The following is a 13,329-nucleotide window of genomic DNA, read 5'->3' as shown; positions in this document are numbered from 1 at the left end:
GCAACAATCAAACCCCAAAATTACCACCGAACAAAACAAACAGAGAAAAAGAAAAACGTGCGCATTCACCCCACGCACGACAGCGCCAACCGGCGTCAATCCCTCTAAATTCAAAGAGTCCATGTACACATGCGAGAGCCCCAACGACAACTTTGCCATCGGATTGCTCAAGTCCGGTGCTTCTGCACAAATTTTGTGAGGCAAAACTACACAACAGAAATATTTTGTAAAACAAACCCCAGCCAACAGGCAGAATAAACACAAAGAACGTGTAGATTCATTCTCAGAACTGTCTTGAAGGTGTGTTTCTCCACAAAACAAACTCCAGCTGATATAAAGTCGTTCAGTTTCCTCAGACAGATAAACAATTGTTCAGTGAACTGGCTGTTATGAGTGCAGCAGATGACGTAATCATTCTAATGTACTTTAAAAATACTCCAAAAAATTAACTCCAGCCAACAGGAGGCATATGCACAAAGAACGAACAGATTCATCCATAACTGTACCGAAGGAATTTTATTCCACAAAACAAGCTCCAGCCGCTAGGCGGAACCAGCACAAAAAGAACAAAACAGGCGCCACGGTTTCTCGAATGGTCAAGTGTGTATTAATCTTTCGGAGGTCGCATAAACAAAATACACCATGACTTACTCAGTCCATCAACTTTATAAAAGACATCCTTTGTGTAGGCATGTAGATATTTTGCAGTCCTTAATAACCATTCTCAGTCTGGCCGGGACCTTCAGTGTAAAGTGATCTTCCGTCCATGCAAAAGTTTCTTTGAGTGATATTATATGATTAAGATTATATAATTTTTAAACTGTGTGGTCACATTACTCACATGTCTTCTTAAATAATCACAATTATGCCTATCAACAAAGGCTAATATAATGTTGTACTTGATTACGTGTCATGTACATTTAGACCTATCACGTTGCATTCACAGACTGCGGAGACTGTCTATTGATTTCATAGCGATTTTTTCAACACTTTTTTAATCCTCTGAAATAGTTTACAATGGCTTTCCAATGATCAAAATATATGAATAAAATGTATTAAATGTCCCAATGTCTTTGATAAACTGTGAAAGATGCCAGAAAGATACATTTAAATTGCACTTAATTGACTTAAGAGCGGTTCAAGAGCATTAATTAATGAACGTTTTTATGAACTACTTAGATAACAATGCTTTTTAGAAAAACGTGATTTAGAGATTAAGTACTAAAGTGCTACTAACGTCCTAGTGCTTTGGGGAACCCAGCCAATGTTAATAATTATAATAATAATAATAATAATAATGCATAAAATAGATATATAAACGGATGAATAGATCAAATAAAACCAGAGAGAGCAGAAAAATGTCAATGACCTTTCTCATCGTCTCCTCTTCCTTTCTGACACCCAAGGGCGCTCTCGCTGGCACCACAGGTTGTGTTGATTGTCCACTCAATCAAATCTGCCAGAATATACTAATAGTTTGCAAATAAAAATAAAACTGCATTTTGTTGCACCCAAAATAGCTCACATGATAATCATCATATTCCTGTTAGAAAATGTAGTTAGACAATAGTTTATTTCAAATAAAATATTGATATGGTTTTGGTGAATTGAAACTTTGTCTCTATCGAAGTAGTTAACATCCAACACACAAACAACAGCCACGAGCAGCAATAGGCTGACCGCATCCACTTTTACTTGAGCCTGTCCTTTTTTTCAGACTTCTGGTCAATTGTCTGGCATAATCAATGTTGCTGTCTACATCAGGTGCGCAATGCGCCGCGACGGCTTGAAGCTGTCTACACGGGACGCATCAAAGTGAACGTTCTAAAGGCCGTTACACACTAGCAAGCCTTTAGAATGTTCGCTTTTACGAGTAACTAGCTCATTTTCAATGTCATGGGCACTTTTGCTAGCTGCATGAAGGCGGCACGCAAGTGGTGCTTGTGCACCCAATATCCTGCCACTTTCACGTGCACGGCTCTACGCGACAGGTGCCGCGAGAGGTAAAAATATTTGATCTTTTTCTGAGTCACTGCAGCAGTCATTGAAAGGCTTATTATTCACAGCCAATCATACAACAATTTACTGAGATCAAATCAGACTGATGAAATGTTATTAAAATTCCCGAACTACATGATCCTTCGAAAATCTCATAAAGAGATATTATTTGAAAGCCAGGGCTTAAGAGCATATGAGTGCACAAGCAGATTTGCCAGTTAAAATAAACTGCAAAATGAAACCTAATTTTAAAATGAGCCGATTTCAATGGGTGACATGTCGTTAATGCTAATCATAAACCATACCCCAAATATATTTCACTTAATTCTAATGAAATTATAAACAAATAAAAATAAATGCTGTGCTAAATTTGTATCAGGTTTTCTCATAGGCAATTCAAAGACAGACAAATCAACAATAATCAAGTGCAGTTTTTATTTTATCATTTGTTTATCTCATGTAACAACCGATTATGATTCAACTGACTTCTATTATTTAACTGACCATCTGCTGATTTTATTTAACTACTATATGAATTGCAACATTTAAAGAAACAGCCCAATTTAAAATCTGTGGTCAAATGAATCTTCATTAAACAGTGTTAACAGGACACTTCTCCTTGAGGTAAGGTAAAACAGATCCAAAACGACTTTGGATAACAAAATTTGTGTTTAATTACGTTGGATTTAGTAAATACAAATGTGTGTGTGTGTGTGTGACTTAGCACGTGTGTGAGTTCTTATTCATTGTAAATATGACAAGGGCCGCCCCTGAAACATTTCTCTTAATTTATGTACGTTGTTTTGCACCATTTTCTTTGCATGCCATTTCTTTCTAAGCTGCCATTGCTTCTAAGCACTTAAAACTGAAACGGAGAGCGCTCCCAGCCAACTGCATTGATCATGAGAAACAAATGCTGCGTGCTTTTCCGATAACTATCGGTCTTAGCTCTTAAGAGCGTTCTCTACGTGTGAAGTTGCGAACGTTCTTTTCTTTTTTCAGAAATACATAGTTTTGTAATTATTTTTGTGCTGGAGGCTACGCTCTACTGTTTTTACACAATCACTGCTTTGTTCATCAAATGTGCGTTTGCAATGTTTCAAGCTTCTAGGGTCTGTGAAGACTAAAAAAGTATAAAGAGGTTAATGTGTTGGCAGGCCAATTTCATGTGCACAATGAACTGAATGAATGGTGGAAGCACTAACATAGGGTAAATGTACAAACATTAACTGATTAAGCGGAGATCTGCACTCTGCATAAACTGATCATCAATGCATAACAATGTGCACGTGACAGCGCCCATCTGTGTCAGAGAGGAAGATGAGAGTTTGTAAAGAGAAGGAATGTGGGAGGACGCGCCAAGATAGACAACGTCCCTGTACAGTATAACATCGACATCATTCCTTCTGAATTTAATACTATATCATGCAGCCACTTTGTACCAACTCGTGCACAATGTTAGGCCTATTGTTTTTTGATTTAGGCCTAATTAATTTTTCATTCATTCATTTATTATTTTTATTGTAATTTATTATTAAATTTTCTTGTTTTCTTGTTTCTGCTCATTTCATTTCAGATTGAAACTGTTCTCTCTACCTGTAACTTTGGTCTTCAGCAGTCAACACCCGATCGCATTGCACCACCTACTGGTGAGAACGCATAGCACCAGATGGAGATTGTGCATCGGTACTCTGCTGCTTTTCCTGCAGTTCCTGGATGAGGAAGGTTGAATTTCCAACCGAATTTGAACCACTGAATTTGAGGAAGCGGATTTTGTTAAGCGAAATAGAACGGGCTGAATTTTACCTGTCGAAAAATCTAGATGGTGTTTTCAAATGAACTGAATATTTTGGAAATGAACTTTAGAAGGTGAATGTTTAATTTTTAATAATGAAATTAGTTGTGAAATGTTTCCAAATTAAATATTCAATGCTTAAAAATACAACCATGTTAAATTTCAGCCTCCCAAAATGCATGCACTGTAAATACAACACATTTAAACGCAAGCACTGATAATACAATGCATTTATTTTTTCGATTAGAGCAATTCGACATGCTTTTATGCTTCAAAGACTTTAGTCGTGAATATAGCTCCATAGTCTATTGACTGAGCAGTGAGGCAGCTGCCTTTCAGTTTTGACACAGTCAGTAATTCTACAAATCCTGAACACCACTGAAAATGATTAAAAGCCATTTCTCACCTGGTTTGTTCTTGGTCATCTTAACACCTGTGGTTGCATGAAACAGATAAGAATTGAATGGTATTATTACATGTCTTAAAAACTGGAGTGCTTCAATGGAAACAAAGAAATCAGACTTTTTGTACAGCAGTATCATGGTCAATGTCACGTTTGTTTTTTTGATAAGTGAAAAAAGTTTTCAGTTACCGATGTCATTGTAGAAATGCACTATTCACAGTCAGCCATGATTAATTTATTCCACGAGTGAAAACGCCAAATTGCAAGGGACTATTGAGGTGAAATGAATAATAATCAGCTGGACAAATGATCACATTATTTAATTAAAAATAACAGATTGAAAGAAATAATTCACCTAAAAATTTAAACTGTCAATTTTTTCACCCTCATATCGTTCCAAACCAGTGTTGGGTGTAATCGGATTACAAAGTAATTACTTTAATAATTTAAGCAAAAAGGTAGTGTAACACATTGTATTATAAATTCCTGTAATCAGATTACTGTTACTGATATTCAATTAAGTTAATTACAATCAAGTACATCACTTAGGTTACACATATTTGTAAAATCTTATTTATGTAGAATACATTTAAAACATGAATTATGTTCATGTTTACATCTGTTTTCATTTTTGTGACAGCTTAAGGGTCCCATTACAAGTAATTGTAAGGGAGAAAAACATGGATGACTTGCGCATGACAGTGAGCAAGAGGGAAATATAGACATTACTTTGAATTTGTTGAGAAGACAAACAAAACCTTTTATGCAAAAAGTTTTTTAGAAAGAAACTACAAATTAACTAACTAGTAATGTGATTACATTTTGATGAAGTAATCAGTAATGTAATCTGATTGCAATTTTTAAATAAATTCTTACTAATTTGCAGTAGATTACTTTGAGTACCTGAACCCGTATGACTATTTTCTTATATGAAACACAATACGGAAAAAAAAAATCATTAAAATAACTGGCCATCTTCTCAAAACAACTGCAGTTGATGGGGGCTAAATTTAAAGCTTAAAACAGCATCCAAAGGTATCATAAAAGTAGCCCATGTGTCATATTCCAAGTCTTCTGAAGACAAACAATTTATGGTGAGAAACAACTTAATTATTCACGTCATTTTCCACTGAAATTCTTGATGTCTGTTGCATGTTCGTGCGTGCTATGAGAGAAGTTTATTCGCAATGGCATGAGTGTTCACATAAAAACTGCATAATCAGCCTATTGCAGACAGTCTGAGCACAGATGGAGGGAATGTGCGTTCCTGGTGTAACTCGGGCAGTTGTTGTTGCCATCCTGTACCTGTCCCGCAGGTGTGATATTCGGATGTACCGATCCTGTGCAGGTGTTGTTACACATGGTCTGCCACTGCGAGGACAATCAGCTGTCCTTCCTGTCTCCCTGTAGTGCTGTCTTAGGCGTTTCACAGTACGGACATTGTAATTTATTGCCCTGGCCACATCTGCAGTCCTCATGCCTCCATGTAGCATGTCTAAGGCAAGTTCACGCAGATGAGCAGGGACCCTGGGCATCTTTCTTGTTTTTCAGAGTCAGTAGAAAGGTCTCTTTAGTGTCCTAAGTTTTTATAACTGTGACCTTATTTGCCTACCATCTGTAAGCTGTTAGTGTCTTAACGACCGTTCCACAGGTGCATGTTCATTAATTGTTTATGGTTCATTGAACAAGCATGGAAAACATTGTTTAAATACTTTACAATAAAGATCTGTAAAGTTATTTGGATTTTTACCAAATTATCTTTAAAATACAGTGTCCTGAAAAAGGGACGTTAATTTTTGGCGGAGTTTAGTAGCATCTAATAAACAAGCAAAAAATAAATACATTCCAGAGCAAATCATTTTCCTAAAAATTGATGTCCTCATATGTGGACAGCTGGACTAAGTTGTGAAATTTTAAATAATATCAAGCTAAAGACAGCTTTCTTTGTCAAACTGTTTATGTTTCCAGGAGTGTTGGTTATTCATGTTTTTGAGACGTTACAGACATTACAGTGGATTTTCTGTAAAGCAAAATTGCATATTGGGAAAAGCACAAATAAAAAAACTATACAAATAAAAACTATGACTTTTATTACGTTACAATGTTTTTTTCTACTTTGGCAACAAATTGTCAGTGTTATCTCTTTGCGCTGTCAAACAAGCAAGTGATAGCCAGTGCTGTAGCATTTTACCAATCAGAAATCAGCATAAATAATTCTGGTTCAAATTAATGGCCAGCATCATCAAATCACTGCTAACCATGTTAAAATGAGATTATACATTATAAATTCTCAATCTGTGTACCAATTATCCTTGGCTATGTTTACATGTACACCAATACTCTAATTATTGCAATGATCAGAGTATAAGGAATAATTAGATTAAGATGTTTACATGATTTGGGCAAACCTCTTTAATCTCTACATACAATTTGCTAATACTCTGATTATTTGTGGAGAAATGTGATGTTTTAATGCTTTTTTATAAAATAATATTTATTACAAAAAATATCTTGTTGCAAATATGTAGCTTTAAATACAGCCTAGCATAAGGGAAATGAGTCAGTCAGTTTGTGAGTCTTTTTGAACGATTTAAGAACCTGAGACATTTTCGACTACATTGGATGCACTGTTTTGACTCACTAAAAAGAATCGGTTCATAAGAGTCATTTATTTGTCAGACAACACTGGTTGCTCTGTCTGTTTTGATTTACTAAAAAGAATCAGTTCACACAAGTCATTTGTTTGTGAATTGGTATACACGCGCTGGATGTTGTTGTGTTCCGCCCGCGAGGACAAACTCATTTGAAAGATGTACTTGCCATTTTTTTGCTGTATACAGTCTTTTTATCTCATCAACATTCAATACAGACTGCAAAAGGACATTCACAACTCGGGAAAATATGTTTTCTTTTGCCATGGGGCTATAGATTCTGTAGTTGGGGAGCACCACTGCTGGTAAACAGCGCAAGAAACTGCTTTACATGAAACCGAGAATTAAGTGCAGCTTCTGTTTATTTGTTATGTTTTTGAACTTGTGCATAACATTACCCGTTTGCAGCCCTGGTGCAAGCGCACTTTGGTCAGAGCAGATATCATAATTGCAACATTCTGTTTACATGAGCAACAGTTTAATCGCATTATGAGGGTGCACGTAAATGTAGCTATTGTCCCATGTCTGCCAAACATGTTGAAACTGAACCTTTGGTCGGATTTTAAGAGTGAATGCACTTAGCTGCATTGAAAGCTATAGGATGCACCCTTCCTCCCTATTTAGTGAATTATTTAAACTCCAGTGTGCTGTCTGTTTGCACTGGTCTCAGAACAGTTTGAAATGCACCTTATTTTCATTCTAACTCCATATAAAGCATCTGAAAGCAACATTTTCCAGCTTTTGGATGAACCCACTGATTCTCAATGTGATAATGCAGTGAATATATAATTTCTAAGGTAATTAAGGCTCACTGTCCTCACAGGAGGTCATCGTGTTTAACAGTGTGATGTTTCGTGATAAATCACTGCAATTTTTTGTCATATCGTTATGAAACTAGAAGTGTTACTCTTTTGATACAAGCAGGTGTCAATGTAAAAACTTAATGAGATTTCTTACCAGATGTACTTTTGTTGGCATTTCACCCAAAGACAAAAATAACTGAGATCGGCACCATTTTGTTTTGTCACATGACTCGAAAGTTTAACCCTTTAATGACAGCCCAGAGAGTCCTAAACTGAGATCAGTCAGTTTAAATAAAATAAAATGAAGTGCAGCGTATAGCAAAGCCTAAACACAATGTACTTGCATGAGGACACGGGGTTGCACAAGATTAAGCTCGAAATACTGCGATGGTAGGAAAATTCATTATTTCAGAATTTAAACATTGGATAGAGGTCATGAATTAATTTGTGATTTTTTTTTTTAATCATGATTTAGTTTATTGCGACTTAATCGTACCAAATAAATAAACTGAGAGCCCTAGTCCTAATTCATCCTTGATATTACATTCACCCTATATATATATATGTTATAATGACGATTGGAAAACTAGTAAACGCTGCTCCATTATCAGAAATCAACACAAAATGTACTTTAATAGACACAAACCGTGATTGGTGATGTGGTTTCTGTAATCCTGTGTCCTTTGCAATATTTTAGGGCATATTGGGCAATGCCAGTGGCTCCTGCCATGCCCTCCATCAGCACAGTAACAGGGAATAGAGAACTTCCCTATCACAAAGAACAGACAATATTAGTCACTCTGCTAATGAGCACTGTCGATAATTAAATGGTTACTGGTCCATTACCAATGTCAGCATCTTTGTAATACATGGCGAATTTGAGGTGTCTCTTTTCGAGGTGATGTTTAGATGCAGGGACTGGATTCCTGCAGTACAGGCAGTCGATGTCCTTCATCAGACTAAACAGCTCATTCTCATCAGCAAACACAAAGTGTCTCTCTACAACACAAACACAAAAACACATGAAAAACAAGATCCATGAAACTGTTACACTTTACATATCACTGTCTCTGTTCCACTGTGCTCGAATGAGCTTCCAAAGTCCACTTAATCTGCTGAGACCATCACATCATTTAAGAAAAAATATCTTCTATCTTTGACTTTCTTTCTTGCTCACTCTTAAAACTTGGCAGTGTGATACTGCAGATATTGCTAAATGATTACATGTAAATATGAAATGAAAACACAGTACATCCAGATACCTTAGACTGTCTCCTACTAAAAAGTGCTGTGAGATACTGGTGGGGATGTTGTATGGGTCGTACTAAACTTTTTCATGAAAAATATTTGAATTCATTGGACCATTGACTGCTCCGGTGCTTTGAATAAGAAAGAGTCTATACAACCTTTGTACAAATTGTACAAAGTTTCTTAGCTGAGAATAAAAACTTTGTACAAGTTGTTCTACTGATCTGTCATGAACGCAGGAATAATATTAAGCGATATTCATAAATCACATATTTATTTTGAATCCATGCTAGATTTAACAGCAGCAGTTATAATATGAGATCATTGAACAACGTGAAAGGCGATAAAACTATCTGTTGTTTAACTTATTCGTCTGCATTGTTGTTAACATGTTCAAATGTTTATATTTTAGATCTATTTTACTCACCTGCCATGACTATTTACTCCCAAAGCCTAAAACAAACAAACAAACAAACAAAAACATTACAGGCACCAAACAGTTTACTTTAAAGTGTCTTCTCATCTTGGCATGGAAACAAACATTTACTAAAGTATAGTCAAAGTATAATCTCTGGTATAGTTTCAGCTAAAACACCATAGTTACTACAGTTACTGTTGCTATATTACAAATGAGGTAATTTGGTATTAGTTTCGCCATGTAAATAACAAACAAACAAACAAACAAACAGACAGACAAACATCATTTGGTGTTAGCCACCACTCTAATCACACACAAAATAAAATAAGATTCCGAAAGCTTCACTGTATAAGGGAGATCTCATATTTATTTTATTGTTTAAAAGAAGAAGCAAAACAATGGTTACCATGGTGAATAATGCAAATCAATCAATGTTAAACTTACATTGATACAAATACTGATAATGTCTTGCCTTCACGGTGATCGATCGTACTTTTAAAGCGTTTATGAGAGAAAGAGCAGATGAATCGCTTTCCTCCGCGACGCACGCGTCTGTCGCGTTTTGAATGACGTTTTACTCTCCACGTTGTCAGTTCATGTAATTGGCTAAAGAACTTTGTTAAAAATAATCGCTTTATGTGGAATGTTTTCACTTACTATTAATTCAAACATCTTGGTGGTATTAATGTTTTTTTTAGCTTTGGTTTTGATGTTAACAAAATACCTCTTAAATGATCTAATTTTAACAGGCAAGTCCTTCTGATGTGGTGCTTACCATTTCTCCACACTGTTTACATTTGGAACAATAAGTATATCACGCAGCAAAATAGATCACTGTTTTTAGACAGTGGTTTGATTCTGATATATTATTAGTTGGTCAGTGTTTGAGCAATGAACTATGTTTTAAATGTAATCGTCATATACCAGTTAAAGAATACTGTCGTGAACTCCATTTCTATCAGAGCTATTTCTGTTCAGAAGTCAAAGCACATGATGTGGGTAGTGAGATTTCTAAACATTTGTTTTTGGATCAAATGTATGTGATTAATGTCAAGTGTAGAAATCAGATGATTAGATCTCTCTTTGTTAATATTTCAACCCCATCATAGAAATATGTGTTGGTAAATATGTTTCTCTCATTTGTTTGGGAAAATATGTGGGGAGTTTTTAATCGTTACTGTGTAACAAATAAAACTAAAGAGGTATCCTTTAAACTTGCCCACAGAATATATCATGTGAAAGAAACACTAGAACGTTTTCATCTCTTTACAATTGTTCTTTTTGGAAAAGAGTGCAGGATTGGTTAATAGAAAAAGATGAGATTGATGTTACTTTCTCTTTGAAAGATATAAAATATGGTACAAATAAAAGGATTGCCTATTACCTTTTCTTAAAATAATAATAATAATAATAATAATATATAATCATATTGCCAAAACACAGATTTTTCGAATCTCCCCCACGATATTATAAAATACTCCTTTTTATAGTATTTTAGAATTAATTAAAAGAATATACAGAAGCCCTGAGAAGAATGAAAAATAAAAATGCATTGAAATTATTGGATATATTTGTTAAAAATAATTTGCTGTAAAAGCTCTGGAGATGCCCCCTGTCATTTGAAGAGGTGTTGGTGAGGCCAGCAGCGGGTGTTATAGTGTAGTTATAGTATAGTGATGGGGACACTATACTGTAAAGGGGCACCGTTCTTCAGATGAAACACTAAACTAAGGTCTTGACTCTATGTGGTTATTAAACCTTGTGCGACCTTAGGGACATTTTTGTCTTTTTAACTTCTGTTTTTTCGATCATTTTGGCTGTGTTAATCCCAACGGTATACATTTTGCCAAAGGTGTGTATTTTGGGGGGAATTTTGATATTGCAACCTCAGTTCCTATAATACATCTATAATACACTGTGTTCACTAAATAGTAACACTCAGGACCTTAAGGACAAAAATGTTTCCATTGAAACCCATTAAAGCTGCAATATTTGATCCCAGTGCCATTAAGCATAAAATCATGAATTCTATGATATTATGCTTTCATTCTAGAGCCCTGGCTTCAAAATTTACATTTGTAATCTTTTCCACCAGATGGCGCCATTTTTCTCATGTTTATCCTATGGAGCAAATGTATGCTTTTTTCCTATTTTCTGTTTGCTGTATTATAGAGCACTGCAGGCCATCATTTGAATAAATGATGCAGCTAAAATTGTGTGGGTGTGTTGGTATGGATGTCAGAGTGTGTTTTGTATGTGTGTATTGAGTGTGTGTAAAAACAACAGTGGCATTATGTAAACAAACTGGCACTTAAAGGGTTAAAATCCTGAAAATTAATGAATATTTGGTAGTTATGATCAGGACTGATGTTGTTTAAAAAAAAATAACTCATTGAAAGTGGAAAATAATATTAATATATAATATCATTATGGCAGTTTTTTGACACTGACATTTTTGCCCTCTAAGGACCTCTGAGTAACTTTTTGATGCACAAGGGTTGAAAATCCCAGAACAATTCTTGTAAAGAGTAGGGGTGTAATCCCGGTGTCCTGGCCAAATTACCCCTAATGGCCATTATCAATTAAGGCCTCTTAATAATCCCCATCCATTTATTGGCTGTATCTCTCTACTCTCTCCACTGATAGCTAGTGTGTGGTGAGTGTACTGGTGCACTATGTGTGCTGTTGCATCATCCAGGTGGATGCTGCACACTGGGGTGGTTGAGGAGGACCCCCTGTTCACTATGTAAAGCACTTTGAGTGTAGTGTCAGAAATGTGCTTTATAAGTGTAACATTCATTCATTCATTCATTTCACTTGTTGATGGTATACTATTTCGTGCAGAGTCTTTCATTTTAGATTGGCTTCGTTGATTGTAAAATGAATGCCTTTTTAGTTGTATTGATTTTGTCTTTCGTTAATAATACAAATAATAATAATACATAATAAAAAAATAGTAGAGGGGAAAAAAAAGAAAAAGGTGTTATCCTCTAGGCGGCGCTACTGGCCTCAAAAGCAAAATCCTCCATTGGGCAGCATTCAAAATTTAAAAGGTCATGAAACCTTCAAAACACATTTTTTGAGATGTTAACAGATATGTACAGGTTGCACATCATTAAAAACAATGATAGCACTCATTATGTTTATTGTTAAGGTGAAAGTGGTTATGTTTTTGTTTTAATGAGCCATTTCGTTCTTCGTTCCTCTAAACTAAAGCTGAAGCAACATCACAAAAATGAGGTATATGCCTAAACTCTGAGTTATGATTGGTAGGACAGTACACATGTACGTCAGTAGATTCAGAGCGTTTCTCCACATTATTCATGAAAAGGAACACTTACATCCAGTCACAGTCAAAACAAATCAAATCCTCATGTATGAGCACACTTTACACGCAGATGTGACAGAGGTGCCTGGCTGACGGAATTTCAAAAACGGAACAGATATGAGAGAGGTTGTGTGGTGAGCTGCATTAAAGCAGAGAGAATCTCTATTGAGAATTCCCACCAGCGCCTCCCTTTATATGGCGCCCATATGCGTTGCATACGTTGCATATATGGTTTCTGCACCTCTGACCACACCGAAGCGAGCATGTTTGTTGGATGGCCGGCGTCCTGCTCCAAATATAAAGCAGCTGTGTATTTGGGGAGGCTGTTCTGTTTAGACGATGTTCATTTTCCATCGCGTCTTCTCATCTTGCACCTGATCATAAGGAAAACATTACGGCTTGTTCAAAAAGAGAAGACAATGATGAAACCCAAAAACTCAGTCATGTCAACTCTATTTTTGGTCTACTATGTTGTGTAAAAGTTTCCGGGATATAGGCTTATGGAACTGTAGGCAGTGGGTACGTGATAGCTGTGCAATGTGTAAACCTCTCCTGGCCTTAAGAGACGCACTAGCCACATGGCTTTTATAGCCTCTTTGCTCTTTCCCATGCCGGGGATCGAGTAGGACCGCTGACACTTACCAGAGTTGAAATACTGGATAACGTTACACAGACAACGTTAGTT

The 13,329-nt window shown here is 35.9% G+C and overlaps 1 protein-coding gene across 6 annotated transcripts in view; it reads right to left on the bottom strand.

Annotated features, from left to right (window-relative positions):
• Positions 1 to 9,873, bottom strand: part of si:ch211-10d23.5 (uncharacterized protein LOC556599 homolog) — a 33,199-nt gene extending 23,326 nt beyond the window's left edge. For all 6 annotated transcript variants that reach the window (XR_007893693.1, XR_007893694.1, XM_051661089.1 and 3 more), the window contains exons 1-5: positions 9,761 to 9,873; positions 9,326 to 9,351; positions 8,497 to 8,649; positions 8,297 to 8,419; positions 4,200 to 4,226 (exon numbers count right to left, since the gene is read on the bottom strand). Coding sequence is in view for 4 of the 6 variants with exons in the window: in XM_051661089.1 (XP_051517049.1) it covers positions 4,200 to 4,226; positions 8,297 to 8,419; positions 8,497 to 8,649; positions 9,326 to 9,332 (310 nt within the window). In the remaining 2 variants the exon portion in view is untranslated. The remainder of the gene's footprint in view (positions 1 to 4,199; positions 4,227 to 8,296; positions 8,420 to 8,496; positions 8,650 to 9,325; positions 9,352 to 9,760) is intronic.
• Positions 9,874 to 13,329: the final 3,456 nt, after the last annotated feature.

Source organism: Myxocyprinus asiaticus, chromosome 28 (genome assembly GCF_019703515.2).
Source record: "Myxocyprinus asiaticus isolate MX2 ecotype Aquarium Trade chromosome 28, UBuf_Myxa_2, whole genome shotgun sequence".
In the NCBI taxonomy this organism is placed as follows: Eukaryota; Metazoa; Chordata; class Actinopteri; order Cypriniformes; family Catostomidae; genus Myxocyprinus; species Myxocyprinus asiaticus.
Note: the sequence above shows the minus strand (reverse complement) of the source record. Positions and strands in the feature narration are given on the sequence as shown.